The sequence below is a fragment of the Cetorhinus maximus genome, chromosome 27, assembly GCF_964194155.1.
Source record: "Cetorhinus maximus chromosome 27, sCetMax3.hap1.1, whole genome shotgun sequence".
In the NCBI taxonomy this organism is placed as follows: Eukaryota; Metazoa; Chordata; class Chondrichthyes; order Lamniformes; family Cetorhinidae; genus Cetorhinus; species Cetorhinus maximus.
The window spans coordinates 22,414,760-22,439,452 of record NC_135905.1 but is presented as its reverse complement, the minus strand read 5'-3'; the positions used below and the strand labels follow the sequence as shown (position 1 = coordinate 22,439,452).

Below are 24,693 nucleotides of genomic sequence, written 5' to 3'. Positions count from 1 at the left end.
CCATCCCTGCGAGACTTGTTCCCAGACATGAGACAAAACTGGATTGCGGTCTGTCCATTCCCTGATCTGTTTGGCATTCACTGGTGATGAATCCAGAAAGGTTAATAGCAAGGCAAGCTCTTGGGGAATTGGGACGTTAACATTGCTGTCCTTTAGAGGTAATCGGCTCAGCATGTCTGCATTTGCAATGTCTTCCCGGCCGGTTGATAAAAGTATATTCATAAGCAGCTAGAGTGAGTGCCCACCTTTGGATGCGTGCAGAGGCAGTTGGGGGTTATGCCTTATCTTCCCCAAACAAGAATAGAAGTGGCTTGTGATTGGATACGATGGTGAAGTGGCGACCGTGGATGTATTGGTGGAATTTCTTAACGCCAAATACAATGGATAAGCCTTCTTTCTCTATTTGTGAGCACCTTCGTTCTGTGTTCTTGAGACACAACCAATGGGCCGTTCGGAGTCACCCACCATCCAGTGGGGGAGTACTGCCCCTACTCCGTAAAGGGGATGCATTGTGGAGCTTGCCAAGGCCACCTGTGATTTTTCTTGAGTATCCCGCATAATGGAGCCAGTACTGTTGACAAATTTGGGAAAAAAAACAACCATCGTAGTTAACCATTCCCGAGAAGGACTTGAGTTCTGGGCATTTTTTGGAGCCGGCACCTCACGAGTAGCTCTCACTTTGTCTTCTACTGGGTGAGGGGGCCCCGCGAGTCGACCCTATGACACAGGCAAACCACTTCTTTTGCTTGTAAGATACATTTTTCCCTTTTCAAGTGAGAGGTGAGGGATGCTTCAATACCTCTTCCAAGTTAGCCAGGTGCTCTTCATCAGTTAGTCCTGTTACTAGGGCATCATCGAGATAAACCACAACATGGGGTAGAACTTGGAGCAAATTTTCCATAGTCTGTTGGAAAATGGCGCATGCCAATGAGACTCCGAAGGGTAACCTGGCGAAGGGTAACCTGGTTACTGATGTAACCCCCTGCTATGTGTGTTGATGTAACCAAACCCCGAGAGGGTTTTTCTAGTTTGACTTGCTGGTAAGCGTGGCTCATGTCGAGTTTTGTATATGCGGTTCCCCCTGACAGCTTGAAGTACAATTCATCAGTTTTCGGTAGAGGGTGCCTGTCTAGTCTGGCCACTTTGTTAATGGTCAACTTGTCGTCCCCGCATATTCGCGCACTCTGGTCAGGCTTCAGTGCTGGAATTATGGCTGCTGCCCATTTGGAAAATTGCACAGGTTGTAAGACTCCCAACCTTTCCAGCCTGTCTAATTCAATATCCACTTTTTTTTTTGTAATCCATAGGGGACTGACCTCACCTTCAAATATCTGGGGGTTGCTCCAGGATCTACTTGGACTTTAGCTTGCAGCCCCTGAACCTTCCCGAGCTCTTCCCTGACGCAGAGGCATGTTTCTGTAATAATTCTTGCAGATCTTTCGTTCTGAGTTAAAATCTCTCGGTCCACTCCGACTTTATTTCCTTAAGCCAGTTCCGACCAAGTTGACTTGGACCCTCCCCTGCTACCACTACCAGGGCTAGGTTAGCAGACTGGCTTCCATATTGTACTAGAACCTTGCATATACCTCTTACCTGTATGTCTTTGCCGGTACGTGTCTTTAATTTAGTGTCTGAGTTTTTCAGCTTTAGTGAGTGGCCTCCTCCATTCAGATACTTAAACGTGTGTTTCCCTGTAACTGTCCTGGATACCCCTGTATCCACCTCCATTCGAATGGGTTTTCTGTTGACTTTTACTGTCACATAGATTGGTTCTGTTTTACCCATTTTTAAGTTGTTTAGCTGGTAAATATCTGACTCTGTTTCTTCTGGTTCCTCCATTCTATAAATTTCACAACTTCTGCCTTTTTGTTTGAAATTTGTCCTCAATCTTTTTTTTACAATATCGCACAATGTGCCCATTGCGAAGGCAGTAGAAACACTCGGTTCTTTTAAATTGTCACTCGTTTTTAGGCTTCCTGGTTCCAATTCTGCCGTTATTAATGTGGTTTTTATCCATTAAGCCATTGCTTTTTGCTGGTCTGTTAATGGTGGCTGTTTCCTGCCTTTCTGTGGAGCCCTGCGTTTCCGCGCCATTTCTAACCGGTGCCTCCCTCCCGACGTGATGGACGGCGCCATTTTGTGCTCCCTTGGTTGCTTCTGAATCCCTGACTGCATCTCCATGGCGAGCACCAACTCCAGCGCCTTGCTGAAGTCTAAATTTGTTTCTGGCATCAACCTTTTTTTGAATGACGTCTTCATTAACCCCACATAATAATAATTAGTCTCTGAACATGTCATTAATTGACATTTCGGACTCTCAGTGCTCTGTCAGCTGTTTCGAGGCTGCTACATAGCAAGCGGCTGTCTCTCCAGGGGTTCGACATATTGAAGTGAATTTAAAACGCTGCGTTGTTACCAAGAGTTTCGACTGAAAGTGGCTTTTCACAAGATTCACCAACTCATCAAAGCTCTTGGAATCTGGGGTGTTGGGGGCCATTAGACTGTGAATTAGGCCGTATGTTTTACTGCCACATGTCGATAAGAGGGTCGCTCGCCTCTTCTCCTCCCCCGATATGTCATTGGTCAAAAAGAAAAACGCGAGGCGTTCAATATAATGTGACCAGTCATCGGCGGTCTGGTCAAACAGTTCGATCCGGCCAAATTGTGGCATACCGGAGGGAGATAACTTTGAAGACTATGGTGAGGGCTGTACTTAAAATCGGCCTGCAGAGCAGGGCTGATTCACTACAGTTGAGTTTTTGTGGCTTTCCTTGGTGTCGTCGACTGGTCACGTTTTGCCTCGTCGCCGGCTGTTATATTCTACTGGGGGGGTGTGGGGGGTTGCTTTGCTCGTGACCCGGTTCCACACTAATCCATCGGCGGGTGAGTCGATTACCCATATACTGCAGACGCAGAGACCAATATGAGGTGAAGCACATGCTATTTATCTACACAAACAACAGAGCACATACATGATGTGTGCTTCTCCAACCAGACCCTACTCTAGACTAACATTAACATGGTAGCCCGTGCTACACAGCTATTGGGTCTTACAGTCAAGTGGTCAATCTGCTCACGTTCTCTTAAAGGTGTGTTGCACCTCAGATTACCACAAATACTTACCTAGTTCTTCCTTAAATTGTGTTGTCAAATCTGCCTCAGTCTTCACTTGTGGTAAAGCGCCCCGTGTTCTATTGACTATCTCCATTGAAAAAAATGTATCGAACTTCTCTCTTTCTGCTTCAATGGACAGTTAAACCTAGGTACTGTTGTGTAATGGTTATGTTACCGAACTGGCGTTCCAGAGTCCCTGATTAATAATCTAGAGAAAGGAAATTTAAATCCCACATGATATATTAAGAAAAAATCTGGAAGAAATAGTATCACTAAAAGTGACAATGAAGCTTTCCGATTCACTTAAAATCCAACTGGTTCACTAATGTCCTTTAGGAAAGGAAACCTGCCACCCTTACCTACCTGCCTTTATGTGACTCCAGTCCCACACCAATGTGATAGATTCTTAACTGCCATCTGAAGTGCCTGTGCAACCACTGAGTTAGTTGTATCAAACTAGCCCTCGTAAGATTGAAAACATTGGGAACCATAGAACCATAGAACACTGCAGCACAGAAAACAGGCCATTCAGTCCTTCTAGTCTGTGCCGAAATATTATTCCACTAGTCCCAATGACCTGCACCTAGTCCATAACCCTCCAGACCTCTCCCATCCATGTATCTATCCAATTTATTCTTAAAACTTAAGAGTGAGCCCTCATTTACCACGTCAGATGGTAGCTCGTTCCACACTCTCACCACTCTCTGAGTGAAGAAGTTCCCCCTAATGTTCCCCCTAAACCTTTCCCCTTTCACCCTAAAGCCATGTCCTCTCATGTTTATCTCTCCTAATCTAAGTGGAAAGAGCCTACTCGCATTTACTCTGTCTATACCCCTCATAATTTTGTAAACTTCTATCAAATCTCCCCTCATTCTTCTACACTCCAAGGAATAAAGTCCTAACCTATTTAATCTTTCCCTGTAACTCAACTCCTTAAGACCCGGCAACATCCTAGTAAATCTTCTCTGCACTCTCTCAATCTTACTGATATCCTTCCTGTAGTTAGGCGACCAGAACTGCACACAATACTCCAAAGTTGGCCTCACCAATGTTTTATACAACCTCACCATAACATCCCAACTCCTATACTCAATACTTTGATTTATGAAGGCCAGTATGCCAAAAGCTTTCTTTACAACCTTGTCTACCTGTGACGCCACTTTCAGGAAATTATGTATCTGAACTCCCAGATCCCTTTGTTCCTCCGCACTCCTCAGTGCCCTACCATTTACTGTGTATGTCCTACCTTGGTTTGACCTTCCAAAATGTAACACCTCACACTTTTCCGCATTAAATTCCATCTGCCATTTTTTGGCCCATTTTTCCAGTTGGTCCAGATCTCTCTGCAAGCTTTGAAAGCCTTCCTTGCTGTCCACAACGCCTCCAATCTTAGTGTCATCAGCAAACTTGCTGATCCAATTCACCACGTTATCATCCAAATCATTGATATAGACAACAAACAACAATGGTCCCAGCACAGATCCCTGAGGCACACCACTAGTCACAGACCTCCAGTCTGAGAAGCAATCAACCACAGGCTCACTGACCTGTAATTACCTGGTTTACTTTTGGAGCCTTTTTTAAACAACGGAACAACATGAGCTACCCTCCAATCCTCCGGCACCTCACCCGTGGCTAAGGACATTTTAAATATTTCTGCCAGGGCCCCTGCAATTTCTACACTAGTCTCCCTCAAGGTCCGAGGGAATATCATGTCAGGCCCGGAGGATTTATCTACCTTTATTCGCTGTAAGGCAGCAAGCACCTCCTCCTCTTTAATCTCTATATGTTCCATGACACTACTGCTTGTTTCCCTTCCTTCCTTATACACTATGCCAGTTTCCTGAGTAAATACTGATGCAAAAAAACTGTTTAAGATCTCCCCCCATCTCGTGAGGCTCCACACATTGACGACCACTCTGATCTTCAAGGGGACCAATTGTGTCCCTTACTATCCTTTTACTCTTAATATACTTGTAGAAACCCTTCGGGTTTACCTTCACATTATCTGCCAAAGCAACCTCATGTCTTTTTGCCTTCCTGATTTCCTTTTTTTAGTATTTTCTTACATTTTCTATACTCTACAAGTACCTCATTTGCTCCTTGTTGCCTATAGCTGCTATACACCTCTCTCTTCTTCTTAACCAGATTGCCAATATCCCTTGAAAACCAAGGTTCCCTCTGCCTGTTAACTTTGCCTTTAATCCTGACTGGAACATGCAAACTCTGCACTCTCAAAATTTCGCCTTTGAATGCCTTCCACTTACTGAACACATCCTTGCCAGAAAACAACTTAGCCCAATCCATTCTTCCTAGATCCTTTCTCATTTCCACAAAATTGGCCTTTCTCCAATTTAGAATCTCAACTCGAGGACCAGACCTATCCTTATCTATAATTAACTTAAAACTAATGACATTGTGGTCACTGGACCCAAAATGTTCGCCTACACATACTTCTGTCACCTGACCTGTCTGGTTCCCTAATAGGAGATCAAGTATTGCAGCCTCTCTCGTTGGTACCTCTATATATTGATTTAGAAAACTTTCCTGAACACATTTGACAAACTCCAAGCCATCCAGCCCTTTTACAGTATGGAAGTCCCAGTCAATATGTGGAAAGTTAAAATCTCCTACTATCACAACTTTCTGTTTCTCACATCGGTCTGCTATCTCTCTACAGATTTGCTCCTCCAATTCTCTCTGACTATTGGGTGGTCTATAATACAACCCTATTAGTGTGGTCACACCTTTCCCATTCCTCAGCTCCACCCATATGGCCTCTGTAGACGAGCCCTCTGGGCTGTCCTGTCTACGCACAGTTATGATATTTTCCCTGACTAGTAATGCCACTCCTCCCCCTTTCATCCCTCCCCCTCTATCACCTCTGAAACAACGGAACCCCGGAACATTGAGCTGCCAGTCCTGCCCCTCCTGCAACCAAGGGAATCAGGGGGAAAACTCTTCACTGGTTGGAGTCATACCTAGCATAAAGGAAGGTGGTTGTTAGAGGCTAATCATCTCAGCTCCAGGGCATCACGGCAGGAGTTCCTCAGGACAGTGCCTTGGGCCCATCCATCTTCAACTGCTTCATCAGTCACCTTCCCTCCATCACAAGGTCAGAAGTGGGGATGTTCACTGATCATTGCAAAGTGTTCGGTTCCATTTGCAATTCCTCAGATAATGAACCATTTGTGCCTACATGCAGCAAGATCTGGACAACATTCAAGCTTGGGCTAATAGGTGGCAAGTAACCTTGAAGGTGTGCTCAAAGAAGTGGGTTCTTATTGTGTGGATCAAGTATGGTGAAAGGGTTTAGGAAGAGATTTCAAAGGTCAGAGGCATCAGGTGGTGAAGAGTCTACCACTGAATCATGGCATAAAGGGAGGAGACAGAAATAGCCAGAGCTGGAAAAGATAATTTGCTGGAATGTAGGGCTGGCAAAGATTACAGAGCCAGCTGGGATAAGACTGTAGAGAGTTGGGGAAATGAGAATTATGATTTTGACGAATGACGGAGGGAAGAGAAACCAATGGATGTTGGTGAAGACAGAGAAGATATGCTGAGCAGGAGTGTGGGATAGAAGATGAGCAACACAGTACTGGATGAGTTGAACTTTATGTAGGGTATTGGCAGGTAGGCCAGCGAGAAGAGCAATGGAGAAATTAAGTCGAGAAGCGGTGAAGTTGTGGAGAAGTTCTCCCAGAGCACAATGGAACAGCTGGGTTCTGACTTCAAACTCCCCTCAGCTATTCTGGAGCTGCCTAACACTGCATAAAACAAACTGCTCACCCCTGTTGTGAGGCCCTTTTAAATTCCAAATCCTGCTACTTGTATTGAAGTTGCTGTGGGATATTGGTCACAACTTATGTCCCTGGTGTGCCAGTAAAGGGGAAGGAAACCCGATTCCGACTCTGGGCTGGGAAGAAAGTTGTTGCCCTGAAAGTACTTTCCCCTTTTAATGATAATCGTGCCCATTGCCTGTCGGGACAGGCTCCGACTCCCCACAAACCCCAGTTGGATGAAGCTCCTCTGATAAAGTGGGCGAGTGAGAATTCACAGAATTTATATAGGATCATATTCCAGGCAATCATATAGATCTGTTCATGTGGGGGAAATATTCAGCGTTTTCACACGTTAAAACACCAAGTAAATAACACTTATTGCCCTGAAACACCCATCAATATTTGATAGTTACAAGGAGCCCCTTTGAACTTCAGATCAAAGGACATCTTATGCTTCCCTGATGAAAAAGGGGTCAAAGGTATTCAAAATTCATGACAGATTCCTATCATGAAGACTTTGGCTGACTGTTCTCAAGTCCATGGGTGATTGAAACTGTTTGCAGTGCTGGAAAACATCAAGACTGAATGTGCTCCAAAAGATTATGTCAACCAGGAAACCCACTTCACTCTCTCAAAAAAAAACAACTTCTTTGCTCAGGTTCTGATTCTCTAGGATCCACTCACAGGCTAACACAGAATCCAGCTGGGATTCGAGATATTTACAAAGTGACATCTGTGTGGACGCTGTAACTACCCCAATGAGTATCTCTTCAAACCCTGGAATGATGCAGTAAACCCTTGAAACAATTCAGAGACTTTGGTGTTATTCTGGAATTAAATGCCCAAATCAGCTCCATTTTGTGCTCCCAACCCGGCACTTTGAAACTTGAACAGGGCACGTTGGAATAGTTAAGCCGGAAGATCACAAAGGCACAAATGAGGGTTTGAGCAGCAGACGAGCTGAGACAGGGGCAAAGTTATAGAGTCGTTTCCAGCGCAGAAGGAGGTCATTCAGCCCATCGAGTCTGTGCCGGCTCCCTGCAGAACAACCCAGCCAGTGCCACTCCCCATCTCGACCCCAGCAGTCCTGGAGGTTTACTTCCTTCAAGTGCCCACCCAGTCTCCTTTTGAAACCATTGATGATTTCAGCTTCCACCACCCTGGTGGGCAGCGAGTTCCACGGTCATTACCACTCGCTGCGTAAAGAGTTCTTCTTCACGTTTGTTCCCGCTGCAGCCCTTGCCCAGGATTTGTATTACCCTCCCGGTTTGCCACCCCTCCAAGTTTAGTATCATCGGCGAATTTTGAAATTTTACTCCGTATTCCAAGTCATTCATATATCACTAAAAAAAAGGGGGTCCTTGCACTGGCACTTGTGGAACACCCACTGTCTACCACCCTCCAGTCTGAAAAGCAACCATTTACTACGCTCACTGCTTTCTATCCTTAAGCCAAGTTTTTTTTATCCAAATGCACATTGACCCTCCTAAATCATAAGCCTCAATTTTGATAACCAGCTTTTAATGTTTTTTTTATTCATTCACGGGATGTGGGCTTCATTGGCTGGGCCAACATTTATTGCCCAGCCCTAATTGCCCCTCGAGAAGGTGGTGGTGAGCTGCCTTCTTGAACCACTGCAGTCCATGTGGTGTAGGTGCACCCACAGTGCTGTTAGGGAGGGAGTTCCAGCATTTTGACCCAGTGACAGTGAAGGAACGGCGATATATTTCCTAGCCAGGATGGTGAGTGGCTTGGCGGGGGACTTCCAGGTGGTGGTGTTCCCATCTATCTGCTGCCCTTGTTCTTCTAGCTGGTAGTGGCCATGGGTTTGGAAGGTGCTGCCTAAGGAGCCTTGGTGAGTTCCTGCAATGCATCTTGGAAATGGTACACACTGCTGTTACTGTGCGTCAGTGGTGGAGGGAGTGAATGTTTGTGGATGTGGTGCCAATCAAGCAGGCTGTTTTGTTCCAGATGGTATCGAGCTTCTTGAGTGTTGTGGAAGCTGCACTCACCCAGTGCAAGCCGAGACTATTCCATCACACTCCTGACCTGTGCCTTGTAGGTGTTGGACAGGCTTTGGGGAATCAGGAGGTGAATTATGCACCACAGGATTCCTAGCCTCTGACCTCTTGTAGCCACAGTATTTCTATGGCTAGTCCAGTTCAGTTTCTGGTCAATGGTAACCCCCAAGGCGTTGATAGTGGGGGATTCAGTGATGGTAATGTCATTGAACCTCAAGGGGCAGATTCTCTCTTGCCGGAGAAGGTCATTGCCTGGCATTTGTGTGGCGTGAATGTTACTTGCCACATGTCAGCCCAAGCCTGGATATTATCCAGGTCTTGCTGGATTTGGACATGAACTGCTTCAGTATCTGAGGAGTCGCGAATGGTGCTGAACATTCTGCAATCATCAGCGAACATCCCCACTTCTGACCTTATGATGGAGGGAAGGTCATTGATGAAGCAGCTGAAGGCGGTTGGGCCTAGGACACTACCCTGAGGAACTCCTGCAGTGATGTCCTGGAGCTGAGATGATTGACCTCCAACAACCACAACTATCTTCCTTTGTGCTAGGTATGACTCCAACCAGTGAAGAGTTTTCCCCCTGATTCCCATTGACTCCAGTTTTGCTAGGGCTCCTTGATGTCACACTCAGCCAAGTCCAGCCTTGCTGTCAAGGGCAGCCAATCTCACCTCACCTCTGGTGTTCAGCTCTTTTGTCCATGTTTGAACCAAGGCTGTGATGAGGTCAGGAACTGAGTGACCCTGGCGGAAGCCAAACTGAGCAACAGTGAGCAGGTTATTGTTAAGCAAGTGCCACTTGATAACACTGTTGATGATCCCCTCCATCACTTTCCTGATGACCGAGAGTAGACTGATGGGGCAGTAATTGGCTGGGTTGGATTTGTCCTGCTTTTTGTGTACAGGACATACCTGGGCAATTTTCCACATAGCTGGATAGATGCCAGTGTTGTAGCTGTACTGGGACAGCTTGGCTAGGGACACAGCAAGTTCGTGAGCACAAGTCTTCAGTACTATTGCCAGAATCTTGTCAGGGCCCATAGCCTTTGCAGTATCCAGTGCCTTCAGCCGTTTCTTGATATCATGTGGAGTGAATCAAATTGGCTGAAAACTGGCATCAGCGATGCTGGGGACCTCAGGAGGAGGCCGAGATGGTACAATATCAAACGCTTTCTTCAAATCTATATAGTCAACATCTACTGCATCCCTTCATCAACCTTCTCTGCTATTTCATCAAAAAATCCACTTTGATTGGTCAAGCACAGTCTGCCTTTTACAAATCCATGCAGGCTCTCTTTAATTGCATCAAACCTGTCCAAGTGCCTGTTGGTTTATTCCCTGATTAAGGATTCCAAAATCTTACCACTACCGATGTTAGACTAACTGGCCTGTAGTTGCTAGGACTGTGCTTTCTTAAATAAGGATGTTACATTTGGCACTCTCCAATCCTCTGGCACCTCCTCCATAAATCGGGAAGCTTGAAAAATTAAGGCAAACTCCTCCACTATCTCCCTCCCCCCACTTCCTTCAGCAACCTGGAATGCAAGCCACCCGGGCAAGGTGACTTATCTACTCTAAGCATAGCCAGCCTTTCCAGTTTCTCCTCCCTTTCAATTTTCATAACATCCATTGCCTCCACTATTTCTGCTTCTGGTGATATTTTGTCATATTCCTGCTCCTTAGTAATCACCAATAAAAAGTACTTGTTAAGTATCCGAATCTTATCCTGCGCCTCTAAACATATATCACCCTCTTTGTCCCTAATTGGACCCACTCCACCCCTTACTACCGCTCACTATTTACAGGCTGGTAGAAGATTTTTGAATTCCCTTTAATGTCGCCTGCTATTCTATTTCCATACTCCCTCTTTGCCAGTCTTATTTTCCTCTTCATCTCCCCTCTCAACCTATTGTACTTGACCTGATTTTCACTTGAGGAACTCACCTGACATGCATTGTAAACCTTCCTTTTTTTGGTTTCGTCAGAACCTCTAATCTTCCTCATCCTCCAAGAGGCGTTGATTGGCTGGAGACGGGACTTTGCCCCTCAGTCAGGTGGAAGTTCCGCCTCGGAGAACTGCTGGCCAATTTGATTGGCTGGCAGCTTTGTCACCCCAGCAGCACCAGCGGCAGCGGTAGCCAGAATTGGGACTACAGGCAGTCCCCAGAATCTCAAGTCCTGGATTCCAGGACCAGCTGAGTGTGGGGGTCTCATTGCGGGGAGAGGGAGGTAGGGTCTTGATGAGGGTCCCATGGATAAAGGAGTATCCGCAGGGGGCATACCTTGGAGGGAGCGCCCCATGTGGAAAGGGGGTACTTGAAGGAGGCATCGCCCACCCTACCCACCGAGGGCCAAGCCGGGTGACCTCCTGGGTTCCCCACTGCCCCTGAGCTTCTCCCATCGGTCTCAAAATTGAGGCCTGATGCAAAGCAGCCTTTAAGTGACTATTAAGTGGCTGCCCTCGGCTTCGCCCACCCCTGGTAAAACTATGATGGTTGGAAGCGGGCAGGAGGGCAGTGGGAAGGCCATCCAGGATTTTACAGGCCCCCACCGTCGCCTTCAAGCCCACCAGCGGGGGGAACCATAATGTTCTGCCCCATTATATGATGATCACTCTTACCCAAATGTTGCCCACAGCAACTTGGTCTACTTGGCCCACTTCAATTCCCAGCACTATATTGACTAACACCCCCTTTCTTGTTGGGATGAGGATGTACTGATCAGGGAAGTTCTCTTGAACACAAAAATTCCTCTCCCTCCTTACAAAATCACAATAAATAAGAGCCAGTGGGTCCATCGAGCTCCCCCATTCAATACAATCATCACTGATCTTGGGCTTCAACCCCACTTCCTTCCCGATTCCCATACCCTTTAATTCCCTGAGACCAAAAATCTGTCCCAGCCTTAAATGTATTCAACGATGGAGCATCCACAACCCTCTGGGGTAGAGAATCCCAAAGATTCACAACCCTTTGAGTGAAGTAATTTCTCCTCATCTCAGTCCTAAACGATCACCCCCTTATCCTGGGACTGGCCCCGTGTTTTAGATTCCCCGAGCAGAGGAGACAATCTCTCAGGATCTACCTTGTCAACCCCTTTAGGATTTTGCAGATTTTAATGAAATTGCCTCTCATTCTTCGAAACTCCAGAGCATCTAAGCCCAATTTACTCAGTCTCTCATCATCGGACAATCCTCTCATCCCAGGGACCAATTTAGTGAACCTTCGCTGTATGGTCTCCAATGCGAGCATATCCTTTCTTAAATGTGGAGACCAAAACTGCACATGGTATTCCAGATGTGGTCTCACCAAAACCCTGTACAACTGTAGCAGGACTTTTTAAATCTTGTACTCCAATCCCCTTGCAATAAAGACCAACATGTTATTTGCCTTTCTAATTGCTTGCTGCACCTGCATGCTAACTTTCTGTATTTCTTTTATAAGCACACCCAAATCTCTTTGAACATCAACACTTACAAGTTTCTCACCTTTTAAAAAATATCCTGCTTTCCTATTCTTACCACCAAAGTGAATAACTTCACACTTCCCCACTTTATACCCCTTCTGTCATCTTGTTGCCCACTCACCGATCCTGTCTATATCTCTTTGCAGCCCCTCTGTGTCCTCCCCACAGCTTACCTTTCCACCTAGCTTTGCACCATCAGCAAACTTAGATACATTACTCTCTGTCTCTTCATCTGAGTAATTAATTTGGATTGTAAATAACTGAGGCCCCAGCACTGATCCTTGCGACACTCCACTATTCACTGCCTGCCAACTTGAAGAAGTCCCGTTTATGCCCTATCGAATGCCTTTTGAAAATTCATTATTCATCTCCTGCTTCACCTTTATCTACCTCACGAGTTAGATCCTCAAAAAACTCTAATAAATTTGTCAAACAGAATTTCCCTTTAGTAACACCATGCTGCCTTGTTCTAATCACTCTGTGCCTTTAAAGTGCATTATTAAGACTTCCTTCATGATAGATTCCAGCATTTTCCCAACAACTGATGTTAGACTAACTGGCCTGTAATTCCCTGTTTTCTCTCTCCCTCCTTTTTGAAAAGCAGTGTAACATTTGCCAACTTCCAATCTGATAGGACTGTCCCCGAATCTAAGGAATTTTGGAAAATCATAGCTAGCTTACCCTTTACTCTAACAGTATCCCATTCAATACTTGGATAATTCAAGTCCTCCAATATCACCGCTCTATAGTTCTTGCACATCTCTGTGATACAGTCCACCGAGGGTGTCGCGCATCATCGTCACTTGCTGCACGCTACACAACCTGGCGCTGCAACGGGGGGAGGTCCTGGTTGAGGAGGAGATGGAAGAGCTGCACGTCTCCTCCGATGAGGAGGATGTCGAAGGGGATGACGGTGATGAGGCCATCGCACTGGCCAGTGAGGCAGGCAGTCAGGAGGTCTCATAGCCGCAGGATTCATGGTGGATGATGATGAGATGCAGTGAGGACAGTCCTGACATCCTCACCTTGCATCTGTGAACGTTTAACTCCTGTGTGGCTGATGGCAGCGCACATACTCTCAGTGCTCAGGCTCATGTCATGGAGACACAGCAAAGGCCCTAATAGTCGCTAGGTTCCAGGAGGATGATGATGACATGTAGTGAGGACACTCCATAGATCTTCACATAGCCTCTGTGAATGTCCGACTCCTGTCTGGCTGAGGGCAGCTCACTTGCGCTCTGTGACCAGGGTCATATCGTAGAGACGCAGCCGTGAAACTTTAAATGCATCTGATCCTTTGTCAGCCTTCAGCACCTGTCCCCTTCAGGAGCACAGCATCACTGGTCACAGATGCTGATGAGATGGGGGCCAGCCCCACCTTTAAAGGTGCTGAGAGCACACGAAGAGAATGAGAGAACTCTGTTACGCCTGCCCACGACATTCTGGCAGCAATGACCAGCACCATCGAGGTGCAGGTATCAGTAATGTGTCCAGGGAGTGTGAGGCTGGACCATCACTTTGGTCTGAAGGCTGCACAGACACAGGGAAGAGGCCCTGGACTGAGACACCTGCCTTTACCTTGTGCAGAAAGGTTTCACATCTGAGTGACACGAACACTGCTCATCAGAACAAGGAGCCATAGGCAGGGAGACATTCTTGGGAAATTATTTACAAGAGTAAACATTATGTACAAGTGATTTACACCCGTGCCCAGGCTGTGCAACTGTTTTACAGCTGACCTGACTTAGGGGCTGTGCCTGATTTATCCCTTATTGAGTTAATTTAGTTTATTGTTTTGACTCGAAAAGAGTTACATCTTCTTAATCTTCCTAACCCTGCCACTACGTCTTGGTGCTCCTCGGACATCCACAGCGGAGGTGGAGGCAGCGTGCTGACTGTGAAGCCCTGTCAGTGATGATCTTTGAGGGTGCCCTCTGGAGGGCCGAGACCTGGAGGGCTCCGGCCTGCTTTCGGGGTCCTGCTGTGTGGCAGTGGCACCCTCCTGGGCCTGTGGAGCTGGAGCTGCTGGGGTCACAGAAAGAGGGGATTCGGTTGGGCCGGTCACTCCCAGAGTCACCTGGATGGATGGGCCCAGAGTGTGCACCTACTGACTCTCCTCCCTATGGGTGCCCGAGTGCTCCTGGCTGACTCCTTGAGGAGAAGGTGTAGCTGGAGTCAGATCGAGCTGCCCCGCATCCCTCTCATGTTGACACTGTTTGGAGGCCAAATATGGCATCAGCGATAGAGTTCAGCCCACGCTGCATTGCAGGGCCAATGCCCTGGACCAAGGTCTCCATGGTGGCCGCCATCCCACCAATATTGGCCTCGGTGTGTTGATATGCTGGTGCAGTCACCTAAAGCTGAGGGCGGATGGACTCCTCCATCGTGCCTTGCAATCTGAGGGGTGCAGTGGACATCCCTTCCTGATGTCCCCGAGCTTGCCTTTGCAGCTTCAGCAACTGTGACATGACCGAGTCCAGAGGCTTGTCATCTGACTCGGACTCAGCAGACCTCTGGCCTCCAGCAGCCTCCCGAGTGCCGGGGACCTGGGAAGTCCCTGCCGCTGCCTGCTGTGGATCAGACAGTGCGATGTGCTCACCAGATTATGAACCCGAGGCTATTCCAGAACTAGGACCCACCAAGGTGTGTGTCTCTGCACTGGTGGAGGGTGCTGGTGAGTGCTGTGGGGGTCTTCAATTAGGGTGTCATCAATTAGGGTGTCATCAGATTCTTGTTCCGAGGTGTCTTCAGGGCTTGAGTCGAGGACCTGGCTCGAGGACCCCTTCAGCTGCTTCCCAGATGTGCCTGCGAAAGCGAGGAAAGATAATTAGTGCATAGCAGGGGACTGTGGAACAGGGGAACTTACTCACAGCATGATTGTCTGATGGATGTTGCACTCCTGCCTCCTCACTTGGCAGAGCAGCACCGACCTCACCGTCAGCACAGGAACGGTCCAGATCCTCACCGGCCAGCTGGATGGCTCTGTTTTCAAAGTCTGTGAGGACCTTGATGCCAGCCATTCCTCCTCTGGTCTGTGATCTCTCCCTCTTGTTGTGTGCCAGCTTGTCCTGCATGAATAGAGATGGAGAGAGTGTAAGTAGGACACCTGCCAGGCCAGATGAGAAGAATGCCTGGCACGTGTGGGTGGTGAGTGGTGCCATGGACAGGATGAGGACACAATCCACAGGGCAGATGAAGGTGTGTATGAGAGAGTGAATGGTGATGTCTCTCGAACCGGCCGTGAGTGAGGGCCCTGTGGATGTGTGATGGGTTTGTGAGTGTGCGAGTTGGGAGTGATGAGAAGAGTGACTTACCCTGGGGGAACGGATGGGGATCTTTCATCCTCTTTTGGCACTGGGTGGCTGTCCTCTTTTGCAGGCTGTTGGCGCTGACCACCACCTCCCATGCTGGATTGGTGACCTTGCTTGCTGGCCTTCACCCAGAGCGAGGGTAGAGGACATCACGTTGGGCCTCCACTGCGTCCAGGAGGCATACGAGGGAGGCGTCGCTAAATTTGGGGGCAGGATGTTTCCCCCCTTTGGCCCGCCCGCTACTGCCCTTTGTACAAATCTGGGATGATGTTCGGGCGCTGGGAATAGGTGCTCTTATTGATGGTGTATATATGTGACCAGAAGCTTATTTGGGGTCAGATATGACACTAAGGTTGCAGGTGAGCTGGTTTAGTCTCAGACAGTTGCCCAGGGAGGGGATGGAGTTGGAAGCCAGTGAATGGGGTTTGGAATGGGGACCAAAAACAATGGCTTTAAACTTCCCGGTATTTAATTGGAGGAAATTTCTGCTGATCCAGCCAGTACTGGATGTCTGACAAGTGCTCTGATAATCTAGCAACAATGGAGCAGCCAGTAGAGGTGGTGAGGTGCAGCTGGATGTCGTCAGTATACATAGGAAAGCAAATGCTGTACTTTTGGATGTTCTCATCTAAGAACGTAATCTGACTGAATGTATTGTGTAATTTGGAATTAACAGGAAATCAGTGACTCGGAGATTCTGGAGCTTGTTCACAGTGCACTGGGACGTATGACAGTGGTGCGACAGATCTTTCCGACCTCCAAGGACCCCAACCGCCGATGCATGAGGAACAACCATCGCATTTCCTCACTGCTGTGCGACCCACAGGAAGGCTACTTGCAAACCCTACAGGTCTGTAAGTGACAGAAACTAAATAAAACTTCTGCTTGAAACTTCCACAGGTCCCTCTGAACACGTTGCAGCAGTTTACACTTAAGCAGCTGCAGGAATGCGCTGGGGCTTTGCATTCTCTGGGATCCATTGGATTTACTTCCGCCTGTGAAAGAAGTGGTTTTCTTTGTGAGCAATATCGTGGGCATCAGCTGTTCCAGTCACCCTGTGCCGCTGGTGTGTCATTCAAAGCAGAAAATAGATTCAGAATGATTCAATAAGGCGTGCAATAGTAATTGTACCCTGGTTTTCATTGCTGAGTGCAATAACATCTTGGAAATATGTCTGTCCTGTCGAGGATGTAATAGTCTGTAACATGAGGAGGTGCCAGTTCATCTTCAGATGAAGATATTGTCACATTTGACCATTGTCGTAAAAGCACGAATAAAGAATCAAAGGAACAACTAGATTTTAAATCTTAAATCATCAAGGTTTTTATTATCAAACAGGGATTTGCTCATTTAGATGTAGAGGCCGGAAATACTGGAAATACTCAGCAGCTCTGGCACCGTCTGTGTAAAGAGAAACAGAGTTAATGTTTCGGGTCAATGACCTTCCAGTCGTTTCGATGAAAGGTCACCTGCCCGAAACATTGGTCCAGGTTTCACATTCTCTGCAGGGTCAAACCCTGGTGGTGTCCTGGAAGATGCGATAGGGGAATACTTTGGAAGTCTCCAGGCGACAGCTAGGTGGGAATTGCCCAGGAAGCCTTAACCTCTGCTGGGCAATTACCCTGCGCTGGGAACCATCCAATACTCCGAGTTAAAGTCGGAAACTTTGGATGGTTCCGGCCCTTTTCACAGAATAGTTGCCCAGGAAAAATTAGAGGGATTAAAACCAATCCGAACACGTGGGTAACTATGGTACTGGTCCTCATCGAGCCCCTGACTGCCCCCTCTGACCACCTAACTACCCTCCCATCCCCGACATACCCCCTCTACCTCCCAACTAACACCCCCATCGCCGAGAGGGATGCCAGCGGTGTAGTGGTGATGTCGCTGGCTGAGTAATCCAGGGGCCCAGGCTAATGCTCTGGGGTCATGGGTTCAAATCCCACCACGACAGCTGCTGGGATTTAAAGTCAGTTTAATCTACCTGGAATTGATGCTGGTCTCAGTGATGGTGATTGTGAAACTACCATCGATTGTGGTAAAAACCCATCTGGTTCACCAGTGCCCCTTTAGGGAAGGAAATCTGCCATCCTTACCTGGTCTGGCCTACACATGACTCCAGACTGCCCTCTGAAATGACCTAGCAAGGTCAGCTCAAGGGCAGATAGGGAGGGGCAACAAATGCTGGCCTTGCCCACATCTCATGAAAGAATAAAGAAACCCCACACCCCTGATTACCCACCCCCGATTAACCTCCTGATCCACAATACCTCCCCTAACAACCCCCCAATCCCCGACTACCCCTCTGATCACCTGACAACCCTACCGTCAAGCCCCCACACCCCCCCCCGTCTACCCCGCAGATTACCCAACAACCCCCACTCCCGGACCACCATCCGACTACCCCCACTTCCCAAGCCCCCCCACACCTCCCCACGCCCGACCATCCAACTATTCTCCTGATTCCCCAATCCTGGACACCTCCACCCACTGACTTCCCCCATCCCCATTTCCTGACTCCCCCCCCATCCCGGAACCACCCCATCCCCTGACCTTGCGACTGCTGCCCACCCCCACCATGACCCATCCTACTCCCACACTCACCTTCTCTCCTGCTCCTGAACATCCTGCACCGCTCTGTACGTTTCTCATCCGGTCCGGATCAGAGGGCCGGGCAAGAAACGTGCAGTTCCGCACTCGGGTAAGTGAAGAGGAGCAGCAGTCTGATGGTGGTATCACTCCACAGAAGATTCGGACTATTAATTCTGTCTCTCTCCACAGATGCTACCAGAACTGCTGACTATTTCCAGCATTTCCTGTCTTGATTTCAGATTCCCAGCACCTGCAGTATATCCCTCTTTATTTGATTAGTTTGCACTTCTTTAAGTTGGGTCTTCCGGGAGAGGGATGCTGATGGCTTTCACTCTGATGGAAGGTCTTACCTTGAAACAGCTCCTGCCCTGGTTGCACAAAGCAAAATCCTGAGCCCCTTGTTGGAAGCAGTTTGATTATTTGGGCTTGACATTGGAATAGAGCAACCCATCAAAGCTGCTCAGAGAACTGTTGGAAACTTTATAAAGAATCGATCTCTTGTAAGAGTGCAGGGGCTGCACTGCTCTTTAAGATTGAACAATTGGAATGAGATGTTGCATATATATATATATATATGTCAACACATGCAGGCACTCACATACACACAACCTCTCTCTCTTACACACACATACTCTCTCTCTCTCCCTCTCTCACACACATTCTCTCTCTCTCACACACACACACACCATCTCTCTCACACACATGCACACACTCTCACTCTCTCTATCTCTCTCTCTCTCTCTTTCTCACACACACGCACCATTGTTGTAGGGTGACCGAGTTGTATTATTAATGAGAGAGTTGATCTGCAGACACTTCTTGGGAGTAAATATTAAGTTTATTTACAATATACACAGCAGCAACTACATGTGTACTTTCAACTCCAACTCTATCCCTACACTGTCTGCTGAGGTAGCCTGTGCTACTCTCCTATTGGTTACTACAGATTATGTGATCTTCTCTAATAAGTATTATTCTTGAAGGTACATTACACACTAAATGAAACCATAATTGCTACATCTCCCCCCCCTTTAACTTGGCTATACATATTATATTTTATATTTTTTCAAAACAACATAATATTTACACTGGGTGTAAATAGTTCAGTCTTTCAGGTGGTTTCCTGGTACCTGTGGAATGTCGCAGCTCCACAAATTCAGATTCTTTGACAGGAACCTGCTTTTCCAGAGTTGCCTGAACCTCAGGTGCTTTGGTGGGCACTTGTAGTTCTGTATCCTATACACAACCTGTACGCAACATATACACATATATTCTGTGCACAATTTGTAACCTCGTAGCCTAGCATATCCCCCACTTTACCATTACTATCAAGCCAGGGGATCAACCCTGGTTCAATGTAGAGTGCAGGAGGGCATGCCAGGAGCAGCACCAGGCATACCTAAAAATGGAGTTGTCAACCTGGTGAAGTTATAACACAGGACTACTTGCGTGCCAAACAGCATAAGCAGTAAGTGATAGACAGAGCTAAGCGATCCCTCAACCAATGGATCAGATCTAAGCTCTGCAGTCCTGCCACACCCAGTCGTGAATGATGGTGGACAATTAAACAACTCACTGGAAGAAGAGGCTCCACAAATATCCCCATCCTCAATGATGGGGGAGCCCAGCACATCAGTGCAAAAGATAAGGCTGAAGCATTTGCAACAATCTTTAACCAGCAGTGCCGAGTGGATGATCCATCTCGGCCTCCTCCGGAGGTCCCCAGCATCACAGATGCCAGTCTTCACTCAATTTGATTCACTCCATGTGAAATCAAGAAACGGCTGAAGGCACTGGATACTGCAAAGGCTATGGGCCCTGACAATATTCCGGCAATAGTAGTGAAGACCTGTGCTCCAGAACTGACTGCACCCTTAACCAAGCTGTTCCAGTGCAGCTACAACACTGGCATCTACCCGGCTATTGTGGAAAATTGCCCAGGGGCAGAATTTAGCCACTTGTCGGGAGGTCTCGGTGGGGGCAGGCGGGGGTGGTCAGGAAGCGATCAGGACCGGACCGCGATTCCACGCTGCGTGAAACGTGAGCGGCAGCGCTCAGCGGGGAGGAGGGCAAGCAGGGCGAGGGCGAACTATGCACCTGCACGCGAGCGGGCGCTAGAAAGTCTCCCTGAGGCACAGAGCTGCCTCAGGGAGATGGAGAATTATCAAAAAAAAATAAAGATATGAAAAATGTAATAAAACATGTCCCCTCATGTGACAGAGTAGGGACACGTTATTAATTCAATTTTAAATTTTTTATTTGCTTTAGGAAACCTCATCCTGTCCGTGGATGAAGTTTCCTAAAAAGTGTCAAGGCCGCTTGGTCTTTTCACCTAACGGGCAGCAAAAAATGTCAGTCAATTGAGACTTTAGTGGCATTAACGAGCATTTTAATTGTCAGCGGGTGCATTGCCCATTCCTGCCCGCGCCCACCGAGCGAAATAGTGCGCGAATGCGCGTTGATGTCAGGACGCTCGCCCAACATCCACGCACCCCGTTTTACACTTGAGAGGGTCTGGTGGGCACCCAATCGCTGAGGTAAACATTTTGCCCCAGGTACGTCCTGTACACAAAAAGCAGGACAAATCCAAGCCGTCCCAACTTTCAGTAAAGTGATGAAAGGGGCCATCAACAGTGCTATCAAGCGGCACTTGCTTAGCAATAACCTGCTCACTGACGCCCAGTTTGGGTTCCGCCAGGGCCACTCAGCTCCTGATCTCGTTACAGCCTTGATTCAAACATGGAAAAAAGAGCTAAACTCCCGAGGTGAGGTGAGAGTAACTGCCCTTGACATCAAGGTAGCATTTGACAGAGTGTGGCATCAAGGAGCCCTACCAAAACTGGAGTAATTGGGAATCAGGGGGAAAACTCTGCTGGTTGGAGTCACACCTAGCACAAAAGAAGATGGTTGTGTAATTGGAGGTCAATCGTCTCAGTTCCAGGACATCACTGCAGGAGTTCCACAGGGTAGTGTCCTAGGCCCAACCATCTTCAGCTGCTTCATCAGTGACCTTCCTTCTATCATAAGGTCAGAAGTGGGGATGTTCGCTGGTGATTGCACAATGTTCACCATTCGCGGCTCCTCAGATACTGAAGCAGTCCATGTCCAAATGCAACAAGACCTGGACAATATTCAGACTTGGGCTGACCAGTAGCAAGTAACATTCACGCCACACAAGTGTCAGGCAATGACCATCTCCAAAAAGAGAGAATCCAACCATCGCCCCTTCATGCTCAATGGCATTAACATCACTGAGCTCCCACTATCAACATCCTACGATGAGTAACTCACCTCCTGACCCCCCGAAGCCTGCCCACCACCGACAAGGCACAAGTCAGGAGTGTGATGGAATACTCCCCACTTGCCTGGATAAGTGCAGCTCCCGCAATACTCAAGACGCTTGACACCATCCAGGAAAAAGCAGCCCACTTAATTGGTGCCACATCCGAAAACCTTCATTCCCTCTACCACCAATGCACAGTAGCAGCAGTGTGTACCGTCTACAAGATGCACTGCAGGAACTCACCAAGGCTCCTTAGACAGCATCTTCCAAACCCACGACCACTACCACCTAGAAGGACAAGGGCAGCAGATAGATGGGAACACCACCACCTGGAAGTTCCCCTTCAAGTCACTCACCATCCTGACTTGGAAATACATCGCCATTCCTTCACTGTCGCTGGTCAAAATCCTGGAACTCCCTTCCTAACAGCACAGTGGGTGTACCTACAGCACAAGGACTGCAGCGGTTCAACAAGGCAGCTCACCACCACCTTCTCAAGGGCAATTAGGGATGGGCAATAAATGCTGACCCAGCCAGCGAAGCCCATATCCTGTGAATGAATGAAAAAACAAATCCACAACTCTTACAGGAACATCAGATATGTCAGTCCTGAATTGAGCATCTTCAACTGGAAACCTTATCTTGATGATTTGTGTCTCTCCTCCTTAAATGGTCCACATGTTTACAGATGATCCGGCCTTCCAAATCCATGTGGTAAGATACAGGACCAGTCACTGCACTTATTTCCTCACCCGGTAACCACTTTGGTCCTTCCCTGAAGTTTTTCACGTATACCGTCTCTCCCACGGTAAATTTCCTCTCGCGATTATGCCAGTCGTGTCTAGTTTCCTGGCTTCCCTGACTCCTTTCCACCTGCCCCTCTAAATTCGGCATTATTAAGCTCAATCTCGCCCTGAGATGGAATTTCAACAATAACTCCACAGGTGCGATACCTGTTGTTTTGTGAGGGATGGTCCTGTAATGAAAAACAAAGCGTGCTAGCTTGGTTGCTAAGGAATCGCCAGTTAACGTTTTCATGCCTGCAATGAATGTTTGAACCCCCCTTTCGGCCAGTCCGTTTGAGGGAGGGTGGGTACGGTGCAGTTTTCACATGAGCGACGCTGTTGAGGCTGATAAACCGTTGAAACTCAGCACTCGTAAATGCCGTTATCGGAAACAGCTACTTCTGGTAGTCCGTGAATGGCAAAACTCTGACGTAGTTTCTCAATCGTAGCGGCCGACGTTGGTGACTTCACCTCATATACATCCAACCATTTTGAACGGGCATCGACAATGAGCAGAAACATTGGGCTGAATTTTCCCATCGGCAAGCGGGGGGGCGGGGCCCACTCGCCGATGCATAAAAGGACGTGCGGTTATGTCACCGCGCGTCAATTAGATTGTCAGTTTGGCGGGCGCGCAGCCACCGAACTGTCAAAGGCCTATTAAGGCCATTATTGAACTAATTAAAGTTGTTAAGAATGCTTGAGGTTGACGGGCAGGCCGGGAACCCTGGCGGCCTTCAGAAAAAAACATGAAGCCTCATCCACGGGCAGGCTGAGGTTTCATGAGGGACTTAAAATTTTCAGAAAATTTTAAGATAAAAATAATGGACGTGCCCCAGCTCATGTGACAGTGTCACCTGACCGGGACATGTCAGGAAAATGTTTTCTAACCTTTGAAAAAGTTTTTAAACTTCAGCCGATCTCCCTGTGGCCGCACTTAGCCTCAGGGAGATCTGTGCGCTCTCCCGGGCGCATGCGTGACAGAGCCCATTCCCGGCTCAGGGAATCCTCCCCCCTGCTCGCGCAGGGAGCGCACAGCATGTCCGGGAGGACGTCACGAGCCAGTTAAGGCCCACCCACATAAAATGGCGGCACGGCCCCGATCGGGGGCACCGATCGGGAACCCGCCCGCTCCCGCACAATCCCCCTGCCCAACGGGGGGGAAAATGCTGCCCATTGTTCCCAGGAAAGGTCCAACGTACTCAATGTGTAACCGCACCCAGGCTCTACCTGGTCACTCCCATGGGTGTAATGGAGCTGTCACTGGCAACTTTTGCAGTTGCTGACATTGCACACAGCGCTTCAAGAAACTCTCTACTTCGCCATCCAACCCTGATCACCATAGATAGCTGCGTGCTATGGTCTTCATTCGGGAAATTCCTGGATGGGCACTGTGTAGTGCAACTAAGAAGGCCCCCTTCTCTTTGGAGGAACTATCACTCGTGCTCCCCACAATAAGATGCCATCCTGACCGGTTATTTCATGTCTTCTGCTGAAGTACGGTTTCATTTCATCAGATACGTGCTCCTGTGACCAACTATGTGACACTTGTCCTATTTGAGATAAGATTGGGCCCCAACTTGTCCAGTCTCTGATCTGTTGAGCGCATCCCGGCGAGGAATCTAAGAAATTTATCAGTAAAACAAGTTCCTGTGGAACGGGGATGTGCTCATCAATTCCTTGTAAAGGCAAAAGACTAAGGGCATCAGTGTTTGCGATTTGATTACCAGGCCTGTGTATGAAAGTGTGTTCGTTTGTTGCCAGAATTAAGGCCCATCATTGTATTCTTGCTGAGGCTATGGCTGGTATAGCCTCATCCTCACTAAACAATCCTAGCAATTGTTTGTGATCTGAAACGATTGTGAAATGCTGGCCGTGTACGTACTGGTGAAATTTCTTGACACCAAAAATGATGGACGGGCCTTTTTCTATCGGCGAGTATCCCTTTTCCGATGTGGTGAGCGTCCTTGATACCTAACCTATTGGCCGCTCCAAACCATCATCCATCCGATGGGAGAGCACTGCTCCCACTCTGTAGGGAAATGCGTCACATGTCTGCACCAATTCTTTCGTCTGGTCATAATGCACTAATTGATTGGACGAGTGCAACAATTGTTTCACCTTTATGAAAGCTTCTTTCTGGGGGGCCTCCCAAGACCAACGTTGGTTCTTTTTGAGTAGAGGATGCGGGGGGGCCAAGACTGTAGACAAATTGGGTAAGAACCACCCATAATAATTGATCATTCCCAAGAATGATTTTAGCTTTGAGGCGTTCTTTGGTGCAGGTGCCTCTCTTATGCCTCTCACTTTCTCCTCAACCGGATGGAGACCCTGTGAATC

General features: G+C 47.9%; 1 protein-coding gene across 1 annotated transcript in view; it reads left to right on the top strand.

Annotated features, from left to right (window-relative positions):
• Positions 1-24,693, top strand: part of LOC144668716 (glutamate receptor ionotropic, delta-1-like) — a 621,802-nt gene that overhangs the window by 592,106 nt on the left and 5,003 nt on the right. The window contains exon 6 of the mRNA XM_078531049.1: positions 16,370-16,543. Coding sequence (XP_078387175.1) covers positions 16,370-16,543 — 174 coding nt within the window. The remainder of the gene's footprint in view (positions 1-16,369; positions 16,544-24,693) is intronic.